The sequence below is a fragment of the Salvelinus alpinus genome, chromosome 2 (assembly GCF_045679555.1).
Source record: "Salvelinus alpinus chromosome 2, SLU_Salpinus.1, whole genome shotgun sequence".
NCBI classification, from domain to species: domain Eukaryota; kingdom Metazoa; phylum Chordata; class Actinopteri; order Salmoniformes; family Salmonidae; genus Salvelinus; species Salvelinus alpinus.
This window is the reverse complement of record NC_092087.1, coordinates 112,801,457-112,822,589: the sequence shown is the minus strand read 5'-3', so window position 1 is coordinate 112,822,589 and position 21,133 is coordinate 112,801,457. Positions and strand designations below refer to the sequence as shown.

At 41.4% G+C, this 21,133-nt stretch overlaps 3 protein-coding genes across 4 annotated transcripts in view; 2 read left to right on the top strand and 1 right to left on the bottom strand.

Moving 5' to 3' along the window:
* Window positions 1-21,133, bottom strand: part of LOC139549612 (zinc finger protein 664-like) — a 438,201-nt gene that overhangs the window by 390,909 nt on the left and 26,159 nt on the right. The window lies entirely within an intron of this gene.
* The window catches only part of LOC139549671 (uncharacterized), a 520,909-nt gene that overhangs the window by 496,901 nt on the left and 2,875 nt on the right, over window positions 1-21,133 (top strand). The window lies entirely within an intron of this gene.
* LOC139552340 (zinc finger protein ZFP2-like) lies at window positions 1,453-19,776 on the top strand. Its single transcript, XM_071363980.1, has 2 exons — window positions 1,453-1,704; window positions 16,355-19,776. The coding sequence occupies exons 1-2, from the start codon at window positions 1,453-1,455 to the stop codon at window positions 17,645-17,647; spliced, it is 1,545 nt and encodes a 514-aa protein (XP_071220081.1). The 3' UTR covers window positions 17,648-19,776.

Below are 21,133 nucleotides of genomic sequence, written 5' to 3'. Positions count from 1 at the left end.
TAAATCACGATTTTTGGAAATGAACTTTATGATAAAAAAAATGCATAATCGTTTGTCTCTACATTAACTAAACATGTCAACTGTACATGTTTTTGCATGATTCGTTTTGACGTTATAATCCCTTACATTTGCTTCCATCTTAGTACCCCTCTCTCCTGGTATTTCTGTCCGCCATCTTTGATTCAGTTCTGTGTAGGTGTTGCGTGGTTCATTCTGCGTTGTGTACTTTTAATTAGGACGCTGCCACAACTGACGGTCTGCTCGTTGAAATCTTTTTATTTGCCCTTGCTAGCCGAAGGTCAAGCAAAAGAGAACGATAAAGGGGTATGGAAATACAGATAACCCGCGATGGGCCAAACCAAAATATACAAAACTTTTACAATCACATGTATGTACAATATTGGTATGAAAAAGTGTTTGTACACCAAATAAAAACATTAGCTATGCAGCTTTAATTAAATAAAAAAATTACACTGAATTATTATTATTATTATCAAATTATTAACATCCCCTCTTGACCTGGCCTATTTGAATTGGTCCTTGTGTGCAATTTGGTGCGTAATCTAGGGGAACAACATCACACTGCTACATAGGGGTACCCCTCTCTTCTAGTATTTCTGTTCGCCATCTTTGATTCAGTTCAGTTCTGTGTAGGGGTACTCCTCTGTTCTAGTATTTCTGTTCGCCATCTTTGATCCAGTTCAGTTCTGTGTAGGGGTACCCCTCTCTCCTAGTATTTCTGTCAGCCATCTTTGATTCAGTTCTGTGTAGGCGTACCCCTCTCTCCTAGTATTTCTGTCCGCCATCTTTGCTCTAGTTCAGTTCTGTGTAGGCGTACCCCTCTCGCCTAGTATTTCTGTCCACCATCTTTGATTCAGTTCAGTTCTACTATATCTTTGCTGAAGAAAGTCTAACAGTCACTAGCGCAGCAGCAGCCCCCCCGGTCCTAGTGCCGGCCGCTAAAAAGTTTAAGATGCGATGGAACGGTTGACGAAAATAAGAAATCACAGAAAATATATATTGACTGATATTGATTTATTTAGGGGGGGGGTAATTAATATTTTAGGACTAGCGACGTCTATGATTCCTACCCTTTAACTTTTTGTCTGAAAATTAAATATACATTTTACTCAACTACCCAATCCAGTCAGCAGTTGGCGGTGTGGGAATTTAAGGCGACGCTGTTGGTGTGACGTATAATCTAGTGGACGGAACGCTTCTTTCAGCAGCAGCAACAGTTCGTCAGCCACCTCGGGAGCTTGCTAGACAAAATAGACGAACCAATAAAGCTCTTTAGACGCTTTCGTTTTTTTATTAGCCACTGTGTTTTAAAACCACTTCTGTCGTCTAGTTAGTTATCCGATTTAATTTCATAATTACGGTGTTGTTGTTATTAGTCAGCTGGCGGGCTGGTTAAGTTAGCATTAGCCTAGCTAGCAAACATCCCCGACCATGCGGTCACTAAGCTACTCTTCTCCTGCTAAAGATAATATCTGCAGGACGGAGAAAGAAGCTCTGATCTTTCTAGTGAAAGAGGAGAAGGAAGAGGAGGATGTCACAGTAAAACAAGAAGTAGAGGGTGTTACAGTAAAAGAAGAGGAAGAGAAATGGGATGATGCAGTATTTGGAGTGAAAGAGGAGGAAGGGGAGATGACTGTCACATCGAAAAAGGAGAACGAGGAGGAAACTGGATGTCTGAGGCCGGTTTCCCAAACGCATCTTAAGGCATCACACGATGAAATTAGCCGTAAGATGGTTTTGAGAAACAGCGTCCTGATTAATACTAGTAAGTACTGTCTTAAATACCAAACTCAGCAGTTGTTGAACTGATGTGTGGCGTTAAAGGGGAAATATGAAATTGCTACATCCATTTTTGGACTTTTAAATTATTTATATATAGCCATTGATTCTTGAAGAATATAACACATGCCTCATGAGCTTAGTTCAACTGTTTACCCCATCAGAACACAAAATAAGCTTTTTTTACTCCAATGTTTAGAAACAATGTAAACCAACACTGTATCGCCTCAACAAGGTTAAAACTATAATGTTGATATCATGGATGGTCTCTCTATGAATTTGAAAGTAGTTACATTTCTCTTATTACCAAAACAGTGGTGGAATGATTTTTTAAAACCGCAACAAAATGGCTGCTCAGAAACTTGGTTTGGTAAACAGCTGAGGGATGGGGGCTGGAGAAATGTAACCACTCTCAAATTCATAGAGAAAGCCGTTGTAGCAACCTTCAGGCTATCCCCTGAATTCACTACACTATGAATACAAAGACTGGCCATCCATGAGGTCAAAATTATTGTTTTAAACATAATTCTAGGCTATATAGTATATTCTAGAATTCATCCATGATGTCATAATGATAGTTTAACCAGGTTTCTAGGCTATATAGTATATTCTAGAATTCATCCATGATGTCATAATGATAGTTTAACCAGGTTACTAGGCTATATAGTATATTCTAGAATTCATCCATGTTGTCATAATGATAGGTTAACCAGGTTTCTAGGATATATAGTATATTCTAGAATTCATCCATGATGTCATAATGATAGTTTAACCAGGTTACTAGGCTATATAGTATATTCTAGAATTCATCCATGATGTCATAATGATAGTTTAACCAGGTTACTAGGCTATATAGTATATTCTAGAATTGCCAGTGAAGATTTCCTGTGGAGGCAAATTATTAGAGCTGTTGATAAGTCATTGTATAATATTCAGCAATTTTTTTTCATGCCCTTACTTTAAAGGCAAGACATACCTAGATGCAATTACATTCATGAATTGGTTTGAAACCTTTGTTTTAAACCCTTCTCAAAGTTGTTGCTTTAAGTTGTCTGATGCTTTAAGCATGCTGTTTGATTAAATAATTACAGATACACAAGTTACTCGAGGGAGCCAGTCGTCAATATAACCGAGAAAAACTCCGGCTGCTACTGGACTTTGTAAATTCTGTCGTTATGCTCCTGAAGTTTTCAGTAATTAACTACACCAGCGGTCGTCAAACTTTTCCATTTAGAGTGACAATGTATCTGATCATTTCTACCGATCTGCGTGCCAGTTATGATTTTCATATGCACATTTTTGTGGAACAGTTTCATTTAATTTATAATAGTATCTCAAAATTATTGTCTGTGATTAATCTACATTCTATCTAAATCTAAATGAAAATTTTACAAATCTAAAAGTAACTTTCATTGCCAACTATGTAAAAAAATAGCCGACATAACAAATAAAAACAATGCATTCTGCAGGTAGAAAATATATCCTGATAAAAATAAATATCCTAGAAATCACATTGGCTGCTCATGGCCTGTCTACAACAAACTTGAAACATTGTATCAACTATCAACTGGGTCCTCCGAAACTTGTGATAGCAAGCTTGCGACATTGTATAAAATATTCTGGGCCCTCAGAGTTTCCCGCGCCAGTGAGTTCGGGACAGACACAGCTGTTGGTTATTTGTGCAAAGGATAAGAAGTAATCAGGTATTTTATGACATTTCCACTGGATCAGAGAATTACATTTTTTTCCTTTCATGCAGAGTGGAAATATTTTACGAAAATACTTTGAGGAACTATTGTCGTACGCAATTGATTTTGATTAGACTTTGTTTACTTGCTGTTTGAGATGAATAAAGCAAAAAGTTGCTTTGAGAAGCTCCACAACTCATTAGTGGTGGTGCGTTAAGACAATCTGAAATACTATCAGACATCCCCCAAATGGGCACATTTATAGGCCTACATTTGTGCTCAGGACAGGTAGACTAGTCCTACTTCTATATGTGTAATCAGGTAGACTAGTCCTACTTCTATATGCGTAATTAGGTGTGCGTCCTTACTCAACATTGACAGGAGTGTTTCAAACAAAAGACAATGAGGTCTGGGTGGTCTGCCAGGGGCCGTTTCATTTAGTATCCATTTGCGTCGGCATGGGGAATGATTGTCTTTTCCCATAGTATGTTGTACCGAAGTTGACCGACGAAGGGAATGTAACTTTATGACTTTTGGATTCTAAACTACATTGAGATATTAACTTTTACTGCCTCAGAAACCCGGATCCGGGAGCACCCCCCACCCCCCACACACTGATTAGCATAGATAGCATAGCTTCAGAAGTAGATAGTAGCATCTAAATATCATTAAATCACAAGTCCAAGACACCAGATGAAAGATACAGATCTTGTGAATAAAGCCACCATTTCAGATTTTTAAAATGTTTTACAGGGAAGACAAAATATGTAAATCTATTAGCTAAACACGTTAGCAAAATACACCACTATTCTAACTCCATCAGTTTCTTACTCCTTCAGGTGCTATCACCAATTCGGCTCAACTAAGATATTGATATCCACTAACCAAGAAAAAACCTCTTCAGATGACAGTCTGATAACATATTCATGGTATAGGATAGTTTTTGTTAGAAAAAAGTGCATATTTCAGGTAGAAATCACAGTTTACAATTGCACCGACCATCGCAAATCGACTAGAATTACTAGATAGAGCAACGTGTATGACCAATTTACTCATCATAAAACATTTCATAAGAATAGACAAAGCATAGCAATGGAAAGACCCAGATCTTGTGATTCCAGACAATATTTCAGATTTTCTAAGCGTTTTACAGCGAAAACACAATAAATCGATAAGTTAGCATACTACATGTGAAAACGTTACCAGAGCATCGATTCCAGCCAAAGAGCGCTATAACGTAATCACCGCCAAAAGATATTAATTTTTTCACTAACCTTCTCAGAATTCTTCCGATGACACTCCTGTAACATCATTTTACAACATACATATACAGTTTGTTCGAAAAGGTGCATATTTAGCCATACAAAACCGTGGTTACACAATAAAAATACTAGGAAATCAAGCCTCAATATGTCTGACGTCATCTATCAGAGTGATCTAGTTTAATTAAAAGCTAATCATATACTTGACTAAAAAATACAGGGTTGACAGGAATCGAAAGACAAATTAGTTCTTAATGCAACCGCTGATTTACATTTTTAAAATTATCCTTACTTTTCAATACAGGGTTGGCCAAGTGAAGCTATACAAAACAAAATGGCGAAAAATGCGTTTAAAATATTTCGACAGAAACACGGTTTATCATATTAAATATTGCTTACTTTGAGCTGATCTTCCATCATATTCTTGGGCAATGTATCCTTTCTATGTTATAAACGTCTTTTGGTCGATAGATGTCCTCTGTCCTTCGAAATGTCCACTAACAACGACCGAGACCGCGAAACGTTCCCAAAGCTAGAAAGTGCACGACAAATAAATTCCTCAGAATCGCACTAAACGGATATAAATTGCTATAAAACGGTTAAAATTCACTACCTTATGATGTTTTTAACAACTATAACGACTGAAAACATGACCGGAGAAATACTGCTGGTTAGAAAACGATTTGGAACGAGGCAGGTCCGATGGCCTTCACGCTTGAGGCGCACGTTGAGAAAGAGGGGTCTCTGTACATTTTTGTCATTTATAATGGCTGTGAACGTCCCATCGACATCATTGAAAACGTGATGACGTACAGACACCCAGAGGAAGACGTAGGTAGTGTCGGTTTCTTCATAGCATTCACTGTGGCCTTATAAACAGACCCCAGATCAGAGGTAAAAATTTCTGAAATCTGAACCCTGTCATGAAAAGTGCTGTAGAAATTGTTCTGTACCACTCAGAGACAAAATTTCAACTCCTATAGAAACTATAGACTGTTTTCTATCCAATAATAACAATAATATGCATATTGTACGATCAAGAATTGAGTACGAGGCAGTTTAATTTGGAAATGTAAAAAAAAAAATAATGCTAACAGCTCCCCCTATTGACAAAAGGTTAAAGACATGATAGATCAGACGCAGAGTATATAAAGGGGTGAGATCTGTAGAAAGACAGTGGCTGTGGAATGTGCTGGGTGGACGGGAGGAGATCACAGGATTGCTATAGGGGAAGCGGATGGACATCTGTGGATTAGGCGAAGGAAGGGTTGAGGTCAGGTCAGATCCCCTGAAGGGAGTAATAAGGGTTTAGTATCCTGTTATCCTCTGGATTAGTTGAAGGAGGGGTTGAGGTCAGATCCCCTGAAGGGAGTAATAAGGGTTTAGTATCCTGTTACCCTCTTCCTGTCGACCCAGAAGATGTAAGGATTGGAGAGAAGGAGGAGTGTCCAAAGTGGGGTGTATATACTTGTGATGGTGAGAACATGTTGTTGTCTGAACTACGGCTGTAACGACCCTTTGGGGAGAATTAAACCTGGTTCAGCTTCTCTAGTGTCCGTGAGTAACGACCCTTTGGGGAGAATTAAACCTGGTTCAGCTTCTCTAGTGTCCGTGAGTAACGACCCTTTGGGAAGAATTAAACCTGGTTCAGCTTCTCTAGTGTCCGTGAGTAACGACCCTTTGGGGAGAATTAAACCTGGTTCAGCTTCTCTAGTGTCCGTGAGTAACGACCCTTTGGGGAGAATTAAACCTGGTTCAGCTTCTCTAGTGTCCGTGAGTAACGACCCTTTGGGAAGAATTAAACCTGGTTCAGCTTCTCTAGTGTCCGTGAGTAACGACCCTTTGGGGAGAATTAAACCTGGTTCAGCTTCTCTAGTGTCCGTGAGTAACGACCCTTTGGGGAGAATTAAACCTGGTTCAGCTTCTCTAGTGTCCGTGAGTAACGACCCTTTGGGAAGAATTAAACCTGGTTCAGCTTCTCTAGTGTCCGTGAGTAACGACCCTTTGGGGAGAATTAAACCTGGTTCAGCTTCTCTAGTGTCCGTGAGTAACGACTCTTTGGGAAGAATTAAACCTGGTTCAGCTTCTCTAGTGTCCGTGAGTAACGACCCTTTGGGAAGAATTAAACCTGGTTCAGCTTCTCTAGTGTCCGTGAGTAACGACCCTTTGGGGAGAATTAAACCTGGTTCAGCTTCTCTAGTGTCCGTGAGTAACGACCCTTTGGGGAGAATTAAACCTGGTTCAGCTTCTCTAGTGTCCGTGAGTAACGACCCTTTGGGGAGAATTAAACCTGGTTCAGCTTCTCTAGTGTCCGTGAGTAACGACCCTGTGGGAAGAATTAAACCTGGTTCAGCTTCTCTAGTGTCCGTGAGTAACGACCCTTTGGGAAGAATTAAACCTGGTTCAGCTTCTCTAGTGTCCGTGAGTAACGACCCTTTGGGAAGAATTAAACCTGGTTCAGCTTCTCTAGTGTCCGTGAGTAACGACCCTTTGGGAAGAATTAAACCTGGTTCAGCTTCTCTAGTGTCCGTGAGTAACGACCCTTTGGGAAGAATTAAACCTGGTTCAGCTTCTCTAGTGTCCGTGAGTAACGACCCTTTGGGGAGAATTAAACCTGGTTCAGTTTCTCTAGTGTCCGTGAGTAACGACCCTTTGGGGAGAATTAAACCTGGTTCAGCTTCTCTAGTGTCCGTGAGTAACGACCCTTTGGGGAGAATTAAACCTGGTTCAGCTTCTCTAGTGTCGGTGAGTAACGACCCTTTGGGGAGAATTAAACCTGGTTCGGCTTCTCTAGTGTCCGTGAGTAACGACCCTTTGGGAAGAGTTAAACCTGGTTCGGCTTCTCTAGTGTCCGTGAGTAACGACCCTTTGGGAAGAATTAAACCTGGTTCAGCTTCTCTAGTGTCCGTGAGTAACGACCCTTTGGGAAGAATTAAACCTGGTTCAGCTTCTCTAGTGTCCGTGAGTAACGACCCTTTGGGAAGAGTTAAACCTGGTTCAGCTTCTCTAGTGTCCGTGAGTAACGACCCTTTGGGGAGAATTAAACCTGGTTCAGCTTCTCTAGTGTCCGTGAGTTGTTTACTCTGAATAATTAGAACCAAACACTATAATTACTGTTCCCTGAAGGAGGGAAACGAGGTGCAAAACCTGATTGGCCCCACCCCTTCCTGGTCGGTGAAGAGCGGTATTAGATTTAAGGAATAAACCCGAGGCGTGAATTGAATAGTATGTTGTACCTAGTTTCCCTCCTTCAGGGAACAGGAGTTATAGTCATAACGTTACGCTTGTCATAGCTTGTCATTAACATGGTTAACATGGCTTGTCATATGATGAACTTCAACTTAAATAAGGGATCTTGCTGTGGGACAGTTTTTTTTGTTTTCTGAAATGCACTCGAACTATGTATCATTTAGTGGCTCCTTATGTTACGCTGGGAAAACAGTTTTCATGGGCACAGAAATGCTAAATCATTTCAGAGTTTGCTATATCCAATGTTTTTTAGCTGAGTCATCTTGCAATCCAAGATGGCGTCGCAGTATGACCTGTTTGCTGTTGTAAATGTTTTTTTCTGTAATTTTTTGTATCTATTGCAATATATTTAAATATTTTTCCATGTTTAAATTAAATATACCTTCCGGCAACCCGCCTCACAAAATGTGATACGGATCTGCTATTTTTTTACACCTAATAGCTAGAACCTCCATCAGCAACTAGCCATCAGAAGCTAACCAGCTAATTAGCTACTAGTTATTTAGTCATTGTTAGCCACTGCTAGTGTCCTTTACCATTTTAGCTCAGACACCAGCCGCTTTTAGCCTGGATAATACCTGCCAGTCTGCACAGCGCGATATCAACCCTGAGCATATCGGACTGTTTTTCTCCACTACATCACCGTATTCCTGCCGTAAGCTCTGGACCATTACACCGGATAATCGCAGCTAGCTAGCTGCCACCGAGTGGCCTAGCCCCGAAGCTAACCTTGAGCCAGGCCCATCTCCTGGCCTGCAAAGTGGACCCTATGATCACTCAGCTACACAGCTGATGTCTCCCAGACTCTTCACTAACACGACTAGAAGCCACTACATCACCGGATTCCTGCCGTAAGCTCTGGACCTTTGCACCGGATGCCCTGGAGTGGCTATAGTGGCTAATGCCCTTGTCCCGACGCTAGCACCAGTTAGCCTCGAGCCAGGCGCATCTCCCGGCTAGCATAGTAATGACTACCTAAAGGCTTCCCTAGTTCATATATTGCTGTTCACCGGACCCTATGATCACTTGTCTACATAGCTGATGCCTGCTGGACTGTTCATTAATCACGGTACTCCATTTTGTTTATCTGTCGGCCCCAGCCTTGAACTCAGGCCCTGTGTGTAGTTAACTGACCCTCTCTGCCCATTCATTGCCATTTTACGTGTTGTTGTTGTCTTAGCTGATTAACTGTTGTCTTACCCGTTGTTGTCTTAGCTAGCTCTCACAATCAACACCTGTGATTGCTTCATGCCTCACATTATGTCTCTAATGTCAATATGCCTTGTATACTGTTGTTTAGGGTAGTTATCATTGTTTTATTTTACTGCGGAGCCCCTAGTCCCACTCAACATGCCTCAGAGAACTCTTTTGTCCCTTCTCCCACACATGCGGTGACCTCACCTAGCATAACTAGTGCCTCCAGAGATGCAACCTCTCTTATCCGCGGTCACCCCCCTCTTCAAATTGGGTGACACTCTAGACCCAAACTGTTACAGACCTATATCCATCCTGTCCTTCCTTTCTAAAGTCTTCAAAAGCCAAGTTAACAAACAGATTACCAACCATTTTGAATCCCACCGTACCTTCTCCGCTGTGCAATCCGGTTTCCGAGCTGGTCACGGGTGCACCTCAGCCACGCTCAAGGTCCTAAACGATATCATAACCGCCATCGATAAGAGACAGTACTGTGCAGCCGTCTTCATCAACCTGGCCAAGGCTTTCGACTCTGTCAATCACCGTATTCTTATCGGCAGACTCAATAGCCTTGGTTTCTCCAACTACTTCTCAGATAGAGTTCAGTGTGTCAAATCGGAGGGCCTGTTGTATGGACTTCTGGCAGTCTCTATGGGGGTACCACAGGGTTCAATTCTCGGGCCAACTCTTTTCTCTGTATATACCAACGATGTTGCTCTTGCTGCGGGTGATTCCTTGATCCATCTCTACGCAGACGACACCATGCTGTATACATCTGGCCCTTCTTTGGACACTGTGTTAACAAACCTCCAAACAAGCTTCAATGCCATACAACACTCCTTCCGTTGCCTCCAACTGCTCTTAAACGCTAGTAAAACTAAATGCATGCTCTTCAACCGATCGCTGCCCGCACCTGCCCGCCCGACTAGCATCACTACTCTGGACGGATCTGACTTGTGGAGAATATGTGGACAACTACAAATACCTAGGTGTCTGGTTAGACTGTAAATGCTCCTTCCAGACTCATATTAAGCATCTCCAATCCCAAATTAAATCTAGAATCGCCTTCCTATTTCGCAACAAAGCCTCCTTCACTCACGCTGCCAAACATACCCTCGTCAAACTGACTATTCTTCCAATCCTTGAGTTCGGCGACGTCATTTACAAAATAGCCTTCAGTGCTTTACTCAGCAAGCTGGATGCAGTCTATCACAGTGCCATCCCGTTTTGTCACCAAAGCCCCATATACCACCCACCACTGCGACCTGTATGCTCTCGTCGGCTGGCCCTCGCTACTTATTCGTCGCCAAACCCACTGGCTCCAGGTCATCTATAAGTCTTTGCTAGGTAAAGCTCCGCCTTAACTCAGCTCACTGGTCACCATAGCAACACCCACCCATAGCACACGTTCCAGCAGGTGTATCTCACTGGTCACCCCCAAAGCCAACACCTACTTTGGCCACCTTTCCTTCCAGTTCTCTGCTGCCAATGACTGGAATGAATTGCAAAAATCGCTGAAGTTGGAGACTTATATCTCCCTCACTAGCTTTAAGCACCAGCTGTCAGAGCAGCTCACAGATTACTGCACCTGTACATTGCCCATCTTTAATTTAGCCCAAACAACTACCTCTTCCCCTACTGTATTTATTTTATTTTTGCTCCTTTGCACCCCATTATTTATATCTCTACTTTGCACATTCTTCCACTGCAAATCTACCATTCCAGTGTTTGACTTGCTATATTGTATTTACTTTGCCACCATTGCCTTTTTTTGTCTTCACCTCCCTTATCTCACCTCATTTGCTCACATTGTATATAGACTTATTTTTCTACTGTATTATTGACTGTATGTTTGTTTTACTCCATGTGTAACTGTGTTGTTGTATGTGTCGAACTGCTTTGCTTTATCTTTGCCAGGTCGCAATTGTAAATGAGAACTTGTTCTCAACTTGCCTACCTGGTTAAATAAAGGTTAAATTTAAAAAAACATTCTACATTGAGACATCATTTAAATTCAACAGTTAATTAAATACAATTTAAATATAAACAACAGTTACATCCTCAATCAACACTCTAAACTGCGTAAAGGTGAAATAAGAAAGTGAAATAAAAAATTATCTTATCTTTATTGTCTACACCCAAATGGCCAATTTGGCAAACACTTAGTGTACAAACCCTCATTGTCAGGCTGATGGGAAAGCCAAAGAGCATTTTACAGGTTGAAGTGTTTTTTAAGTACAAAGCGGTTGATTTGCGATGACACAAACATTATATTAAGCAGGACATTCAAACGAGCCTTACAATTATAATCCAAAGTAGTGTGAAATGCACTCATAAGCAACCTGGAAATGGAGGGTACTCCCCTGAGTTTTCCCCCGTTCCCATTCAGAATACATTGTAAAAAACTAAAATCTTTGCTCACCATTTTTGCTCCAGGCAGATATACTACATCCATAACTATCAAATCAAATCAAATGTATTTATATAGCCCTTCTTACATCAACTGATATCTCAAAGTGCTTATACAGAAACCCAGCCTAAAAGCCCAAACAGCAAGCAATGCAGGTGTAGAAGCACGGTGGCTAGGAAAAACTCCCTAGAAAGGCCAAAACCTAGGAAGAAACCTAGAGAGGAACCAGGCTATGAGGGGTGGCCAGTCCTTTTATGGCTGTGCCGGGTGGAGATTATAACAGAACATGGCCAAGATGTTCAAATGTTCATAAATGACCAGCATGGTCAAATAATAATAATCACAGTAGTTGTCGAGGGTGCAACAAGTCAGCACCTCAGGAGTAAATGTCAGTTGGCTTTTCATAGCCGATCATTGAGAGTATCTCTACCGCTCCTGCTGTCTCTAGAGAGTTGAAAACAGCAGGTCTGGGACAGGTAGCACGTCCAGTGAACAGGTCAGGGTTCCATAGCCGCAGGCAGAACAGTTGAAACTGGAGCAGCAGCACGGCCAGGTGGACTGGGGACAGCAAGGAGTCATCATGCCAGGTAGTCCTGAGGCATGGTCCTAGGGCTCAGGTCCTCCGAGAGAAAGAAAGAAAGAGAGAAAAAGAGAATTAGAGAGAGCATACTTAAATTCACACAGGAATCCGGATAAGACAGGAGAAATATTCCAGATATAACAGACTGACCCTAGCCCCCCGACACAAACTACTACTGCATAAATACTGGAGGCTGAGACAGGAGGGGTCAGGAGACACTGTGGCCCCATCCGATGATACCCCCGGACAGGGCCAAACAGGAAGGATATAACCCCACCCACTTTGCCAAAGCACAGCCCCCACACCACTAGAGGGATATCTTCAACCACCAACTTACCATCCTGAGACAAGGCCGAGTATAGCCCACAAAGATCTCCGCCACGGCACAACCCAAGGGGGGGCGCCAACCCAGACAGGAAGATCACGTCAGTGACTCAACCCACTCAAGTGAAGGACCCCTCCTAGGCACGGCATGGAATAGCACCAGTAAGCCAGTGACTCAGCCCCTGTAATAGGGTTAGAGGCAGAGAATCCCAGTGGAGAGTGGAACCGGCCAGGCTGTGACAGCAAGGGCGGTTCGTTGCTCCAGTGCCTTTCCGTTCACCTTCACACTCCTGGGCTGGACTACACTCAATCATAGGACCTACTGAAGAGATTATTCTTCAATAAAGACTTAAAGGTTGAGACTGAGTCTGCGTCTCTCACTTGGGTAGGCAGACCATTCCATAAAATTGGAGATCTATAGGAGAAAGCCCTGCCTCCAGCTGTTTGCTTAGAAATTCTAGGGACAATTAGGAGGCCTGCATCTTGTGACCGTAGCGTAAAGATAGGTAGGAGCAAGCCCATGTAATGCTTTTGAGGTTAGCAGTAAAACCTTGAAATCAGCCCTTGCCTTAACAGGAAGCCAGTGTAGAGTGGCTAGCACTGGAGTAATATGATCACATTTTTGGGTTCTAGTCAAGATTCTAGCAGCCGTATTTAGCACGAACTGAAGTTTATTTAGTGCTTTATCCGGATAGCCGGAAAGTAGAGCATTGCAGTAGTCTAACCTAGAAGGGACAAAAGCATGGATGAATTTTTCTGCATCATTTTTCTACAGAAAATGTCTGATTATTGCAATGTTACGTAGATGGAAAAAAGCTGTCCTTGAAACAGTCTTGATATGTTCGTCAAAAGAGAGATCAGGGTCGAGAGTAACGCCGAGGTCCTTCACAGTTTTATTTGAGACGACTGTGCAAACATCAAGATTAATTGTCAGATTCAACAGAAGATCTCTTTGTTTCTTGGGACCTAGAACAAGCATCTCTGTTTTGTCCGAGTTTAAAAGTAGAACGTTTTCAGCCATCCACTTCCTTATGTCTGAAACACAGGCTTCCAGCGAGGGCAATTTTGGGGCTTCACCATGTTTCATCGAAATGTACAGCTGTGTCATCTGCATAGCAGTGAACGTTAAGTTAACATTATGTTTTCGAATGACATCACCAAGAGGTAGAATATATAGTGAAAACTAGTGGTCCTAAAACAGAACCGTGAGGAACACCAAAATTTACAGTTGATTTGTCAGAGGACAAACCATCCACAGAGACAAACTGATATCTTTCCAACAGATAAGACAAGGCCAGAACTTGTCCGTGTAGACCAATTTGGGTTTCCAATCTCTCCAAAAGAATGTGGTGATCGATGGTATCAAAAGCAGCACTAAGGTCTAGGAGCACGAGGACAGATGCAGAGCCTCAGTCTGACGCCATTAAAAGGTAATTTACCACCTTCACAAGTGCAGTCTCAGTGCTATGATGGGGTCTAAAACCAGACTGAAGCATTTCGTACACATTGTTTGTCTTCAGGAAGGCTGTGCAACGGGCTTTTTCTAAAAATGTTTGAGATGAATGGGAGATTCGATATAGACCGATAGTTTTTTTTACATTTTTCTGGGTCAAGGTTTGGCTTTTTCAAGAGAGGCTTTATTACTGCCATTTTTAGTGTTTGGTACACATCCGTTGGATAGAGAGCCATTTATTATGTTCAACATAGGAGGGCCAAGCACAGGAAGCAGCTCTTTCAGTTGTTTAGTTGGAAAAGGGTCCAGTATGCAGCTTGAAGGTTTAGAGGCCATGAATATTTTCATCATTGTGTCAAGAGGTATAATACTAAAACACTTAAGTGTCTCCCTTGATCCTAGGTCCTGGCAGAGTTGTGCAGACTCAGGACTACTGCTTTGGATTAATACGCAGATTTAAAGAGGAGTCCGTAATTTGCTTTCTAATGATCATGATCTTTTCCTCAAAGAAGTTCATGAATTTATTACTACCAAAAATACATTTTGGATTGTTCTTATTTTCCTCAATTAACTTCTTGGAAAAATAGGATGATCGAGCAGCAGTGAGGGCTCTTCGATACTGCACGGTACTGTCTTTCCAAGCTAGTCGGAAGACTTCCAGTTTGTTGTGGTGCCATTTCCGTTCCAATTTTCTGGAAGCTTGCTTCAGAGCTTGGGTATTTTCTGTATACCAGGGAGCTAGTTTCTTATGACAAATGTTTTTAGGGGTGCGACTTCATCTAGGGTATTGCGCAAGGTTAAATTGAGTTCCTCAGTTAGGTGGTTACCTGATTTTTGTCCTCTGACGTCCTTGGGTAAGCAGAGGGAGTCTGGAAGGGCATCGAGGAATCTTTGTGTTGTCTGAGAATGTATAGCATGACTTTTGATGATCCTTGGTCTGAGCAGATTATTTGTTGCGATTGCAAACGTAATAAAATGGTGGTCCGATAGTCCAGGATTATGAGGAAAAACATTAAGATCTACAACATTTATTCCATGAGACAAAACTAGGTCCAGAGTATGACTGTGGCAGTGAGTAGGTCCAGAGACATGTTGGACAAAACCCACTGAGTCGATGATGGCTCCGAAAGCCTTTTGGAGTGGGTCTGTGGACTTCTCCATATGAATATTAAAATCACCAAAAATTAGAATATGATCTGCTATGACTACAAGGTCCGATAGGAATTCAGGGAACTCAGAGAGGAACGCTGTATATGGCCCAGGAGGCCTGTAAACAGTAGCTATAAAAAGTGATTGAGTAGGCTGCATAGATTTCATGACTAGAAGCTCAAAAGACGAAAACGTCATTTTTTTTTTGTAAATTGAAATTTGCTATCATAAATGTTAGCAACACCTCCGCCTTTGCGGGATGCACGGGGGATATGGTCACTAGTGTAACCAGGAGGTGAGGCCTCATTTAACACAGATGTGATTGGCCATGTTTCAATCAGGGCAATCACATCAAGATTATGATCAGTGATTAGTTCATTGACTATAACTGCCTTTGAAGTGAGGGCTCTAATATTGAGTAGCCCTATTTTGAGATGTGAGGTATCACAATCTCTTTCAATAATGGCAGGCATGGAGGAGGTCTTTATTCTAGTGAGATTGCTAAGGCGAACACCGCCATGTTTAGTTTTGCCCAACCTAGGTCGAGGCACAGACACGGTCTCAATGGGGATAGCTCAGCTGACTACACTGACTATGCTAGTGGCTATCGGTGTCCTCATTAGCAGGGAGGAGTTTCTGCATTGAAATTATGTGTCCATCGCCCTCGTGCCTCAATTTTATTAAACACAGAAAGGGGCCTATATTGGAGACCAAAAGTCGTCTGGCACACTGCTTAGAGTTTCAACAACATGAATAACTTATTTCTAGCCTACAATCATCGATGTTACTACTAATGTGAAAACAAGACAAAATATGACTATTGTTGCTCATTTTAAGACAATTGTCAAATAATTTGAACATTCATTACAGACGTCAATTGTTGTACAACATCATGGCTACGCTGTTGGCATCACTTTTTACAGTGGATTTCCGCTGTTGTGGGCCTTTAACCATCTGTCTGACTTTGTTGTTTACACAGGAGAGATACGGGACTATCGTGGGTCCTCTGGGGAGCCTCAACAACCTCATGATGCTGACAAGGCAGAGAAGAGTTTCTCCACATCAGAACACCTCAAGAAACACCCGCAGAGATCCACAGGGAAGAAATCTCACTGCTGCTCTGACTGTGGGAAGAGATTCACCTCCTCATCAGGAATTAAAATTCATCAGAGAACACACAAAGGAGAGAAACCTTTTAGCTGTGGTCAATGTGGGAAGAGTTTTGTTACATCTGGCCATCTGAAGATACACCAGAGAACACACACAGGAGAGAAACCGTATAGCTGTGATCAATGTGGAAAGAGTTTTGTTACATCTGGCCATCTGAAGATACATCAGAGAACACACACAGGAGAGAAATCTTATAGCTGTGATCAATGTGGGAAGAGTTTTGGTCAATCTGGCACTCTGACTCTACACCAGAGAACACACACAGGAGAAAAATCTTATAGCTGTGGTCAATGTGGGAAGAGTTTTGGTCAATCTGGCACTCTGACTCTACACCAGAGAATACACACAGGAGAGAAACCTTATAGCTGTGATCAATGTGGGAAGAGTTTTGGTCGATCTGGCCAGCTGACATCACACCAGAGAACACACACTGGAGATAAATCTTATAGCTGTACTCAATGTGGGAAGAGTTTTGATATATCTAGCCATCTTATTGTACACCAGAGAATACACACAGGAGAGAAACCTTATAGCTGTGGTCAATGTGGGAAGAGTTTTGGTCAATCTGGCACTCTGACTCTACACCAGAGAACACACACAGGAGAAAAATCTTATAGCTGTGGTCAATGTGGGAAGAGTTTTGGTCAATCTGGCACTCTGACTCTACACCAGAGAATACACACAGGAGAGAAACCTTATAGCTGTGATCAATGTGGGAAGAGTTTTGGTCGATCTGGCACTCTGACTCTACACCAGAGAACACACACAGGAGAAAAATCTTATAGCTGTGGTCAATGTGGGAAGAGTTTTGGTCAATCTGGCACTCTGACTCTACACCAGAGAATACACACAGGAGAGAAACCTTATAGCTGTGGTCAATGTGGAAAGAGTTTTACTACATCTGGCTCTCTGACTATACACCAGAGAACACACACAGGAGAGAAACCGTATACCTGTGGTCAATGTGGGAAGAGTTTTACTACATCTAGCAATCTGACTGTACACCAGAGAACACACACAGGAGATAAACCTTATAGCTGTGGTCAATGTGGAAAGAGTTTTGGTCGATCTGACCAGTTGACATCACACCAGAGAATACACACAGGAGAGAAATCTTATACCTGTGGTCAATGTGGGAAGAGTTTTACTACATCTAGCAATCTGACTGTACACCAGAGAACACACACAGGAGATAAATCTTATAGTTGTAATCATTGTGAGAAGAGGTTTCCTACATCTAGCCAGCTGACTTCACACCAGAGAACACACACGGGAGAGAAACCTCATAGCTGTGATCAATGTGGGAAGAGGTACACTGATAAAAGATCTCTGATTAAACATCAGAAAATACATGGAGTTGTTTCATGATATCAATGAATTAATGTCACAATGTAAAATGTTTTAACATTGTAGTAGGAGTATTTAAATTATGTCACAATGTAGAAGCCTAAATGTTTGCCCCCTGTTCTATTGATTTCAACATGATATGGATATTAGCCTCAGGGGGGAAATCCAGGCTCTGAATTGGAAGAGTACTATTTATGTGATTTAACAAAAAGTGACTAACACAAAAAGAGCTGTGTTACATTTACCATGTTGGTGACCCACTTGAATCAAAATGCAACACTTCAAAATGTAGCGATCTATTTTCTACAAATTGTCCTCTAATCAGGGATGTACACATTATTCCCATATTCTGTGTGGTTTTTGAGCTGTTAGTTTTAACAGGACGCGTAACCTCATCTCCCTTCTGTCACACAATTAATTTTGACATGATATCGATGAGTGATGACAAATAAGGGTTGTGTTCGTTTGTTTAGCGACCCCTACATTTAAATGCATCACTCCAAAATGTAGCTGACTGTTTTCTGCAGGTTGTCCTCTAACCAGTGAGGTGAAAGATATCTCCCATTTCCATGTGTTTTTTTAGTTGTGTTAGTTTCAACAGCACCTACAACCTGATTTCCCCCCTAATCAATATCAGTGATTTATTGCTACTTGTCAAAACAACAGCGTTTCTGGTGCTTGTGCAGTTTATAAGGAGCTTGTTTTAAAAAATATTATTATTGTGGCAGATGTTTGTGTATATACCACACGTTAGGTTTTCAATTTATCCCAAACTGTTTCTGCATATTGGTTATTGATTTGGACATGTTAAAACTGTGTTTTGACATTGGGCTATCCTACCAAGCAACTATGCAACCAAATATTTCATATTTACATTTCATGTTACATTTGGTAATGATAATTATTTATGCAACCAACTGATAATTATATTGACATTGTTGCCCTGCTTTTAGAATATCAAGGTTAATTCTCAGATGTGCCAACCCAAATGTACTAGAGCATGACATTGGGGACTGGGCCCAGATCCAACAATATGCCTGTCTAGTGAACTCTGAAAAGAGAGAGAAGCTCCGCAGTGAGGTGGAAAGTTACTACGGATATTGCAGGAGTTTCCTCTTGAAATCAGACATGTCTGTGGTGAGAACAACCTGGTTGCTGATTGTCTCAAGGGGGGCAGTCAAAATGTTTCGTGTTTTGCGTTTAGCCAGCGCGTTGCCATGGATCACAATTTATTTTGACTGTTTTTCCGTATTGGAGATGAGTTTTGTTTGGGCTCGTTTCCAAGGGGACCAGAGTTCTTGAAGTGAGTGAGTTTTAGGAACACGAGAGTTCTAGAAGCTAGTGAGTTTTAGGTTTCTTTGTGGGAAAAATAAATATTGTTTTTAATTGTTGTTAGACAGACACCATGTTTATATTGGTGATGGTGAAGCATTGTAGTTGATAATAATGTGACATGGAAGTTGTTTTCTGTTGGTGGTGAGTATTCTCTTAAGGTGTTACAGTTTTTGGTTTTTCCATTTATGTTTTGAGGTTGGACTTCAGCACGTCTAGCTCGTTAGCACGTAGGACGCACTGATTGGTGTCACCTCGTTAGTCAGTATGTGTTACACCTGTGCTGGCTTGTCCATCTCGTTAGTGGGAAGGTGTTTCACCTGAGCTGATCCAGGTTCTATTTAAGAGTGTCTGGCCCAGTGCTCCAGTTGTCTTGATAGATGTGGAGAGTCAACACCTTTAGTTGCTCCACCTTTTTGGTTTGCTTCCTGTCTGTAAGTTTGGTGTGGGTTTTTCTTTTTGTTTTCCTCTTCTTGGGCTGATTTAGTGGGTCTCATGGTGGGTGTCTTTTAGGTCCCAGTTGTTGTTACTAGTCAACTTCCAGTGGACACCCCCATAATGTCTTTCAGAACCCCTCCTAAAAAAACAAGCTTATATTTTGGGTTGGGTTGGATATAGCATCATATTGTTTATATTTTAATCAATGGCATTTCCTTGTTCATTCATTACAATGTTCATTAGTCTTTCAGTTCTTATTATTCTGTTTTTTATCCTCTAATGTTTATGTACTAAATATTTCTCTTTGTTTTTTCCTGTGAAGCCATTGTGTTGCATCCATGTCTGACATGTGCTGTGTAAATAAAGCTTGATTTGAATTTAACATATTGCAAAACAAATGAACCCAATGACTGACAATCAACAGACTCTTGGTCCATCGGAATATAAAAATCAGTATCACTTTTCCAGCCTGCTGAAGGTGTGGTGGAGTGGTAAACACCACCCCCGGCTCTACCAGGGGCTTGAGGTGGTCTCCCACAGCTCTGCTTATGTCATGTTCTGTGGCCTTGCTGTTCCATTTCTTGACTGCCCCTGCAACACAGAAACACATTTAGTCATATTATATAAAACACTCAAAGTAATGGATATGGAGCATCTACGGCCTCAGTTACACCTGGCACCTAAATGTGACTTCTGTCATCTGATCACTCCAAGCTGCATTTGGTTCAGATCTACCAGGATGGGCCTTTGACATAGTCTGGATGCAGTCAGGCCACTGAATATGCATCAGCAATGTAAATAGATGGGGTGAATGAGTGGGGAAAAGTACATTTTACACAAATTACCTTCATAATCACAAAGAACAAATGTTTGTGTCTGAGGGGAAATTAACTTTCATACAGCCAAAAGGGGTTTGAAATTACACCAATATTAGTGGACAATTTGTACTAATGTAAATAAACATGGATGATGGAACATATTCCCTTTTGCTTACGTGATAAACCACTAAGGGGACAAATATTTACCATCTAAACCATGTGTGACCTCTCACCTCTCTGGCTGTAGAAGTGTTCTTCCTAGGTTAGGGATGTCCCAAGGATCCCAGATAGCATTGACTATCTTGCATTATTCTTTTTTAAAAAAGCAGGTGTAAAATAAACAGACAAGACAAGTAGACACGCAGTGCATTATGGTCATTGTAGTTTAACAAGTAGCATCTAATTATGCCAATCTGTATGTGGGGTTGTTAGAGAAGAATGTGATTGTCATCCCTAACAATTCATTCTAGCACCTTATCAGGCTGTGTAAAAGTCTTCATTGATGACGTGTTCCTTCTATTCCAGGGGACAGCAGAGGAACTTCATCGATTCCACTCCTTCATCAATACAAGCAGTGAACATCTGAAATTCACCCTCACCTTTGATGCGCATGAAACAAGTTATCTGGACATTTTGCTAAAGAGGGAGGGGTGTGGCTTTAGCACAGACCTATACAGGAAGCAGAAGAACAGGAATTCCCTGTTACGCGGAGACAGCTTCCACCCTACACCCCTAAAAAAACAATTGTAATACTTGAGTAAAGAAAACATTTAAAATGTAAATTTGTAATTTTAATTTTGTAAATTTAAAACAAAAAACATAACTGTTTGTACTTATAGGTAACCTGATCGTGACTACAACTAAGTTACTAAGTCTTTAACCACACTGTGTTGTTACACTGGTGAGTAAAAACTCATGC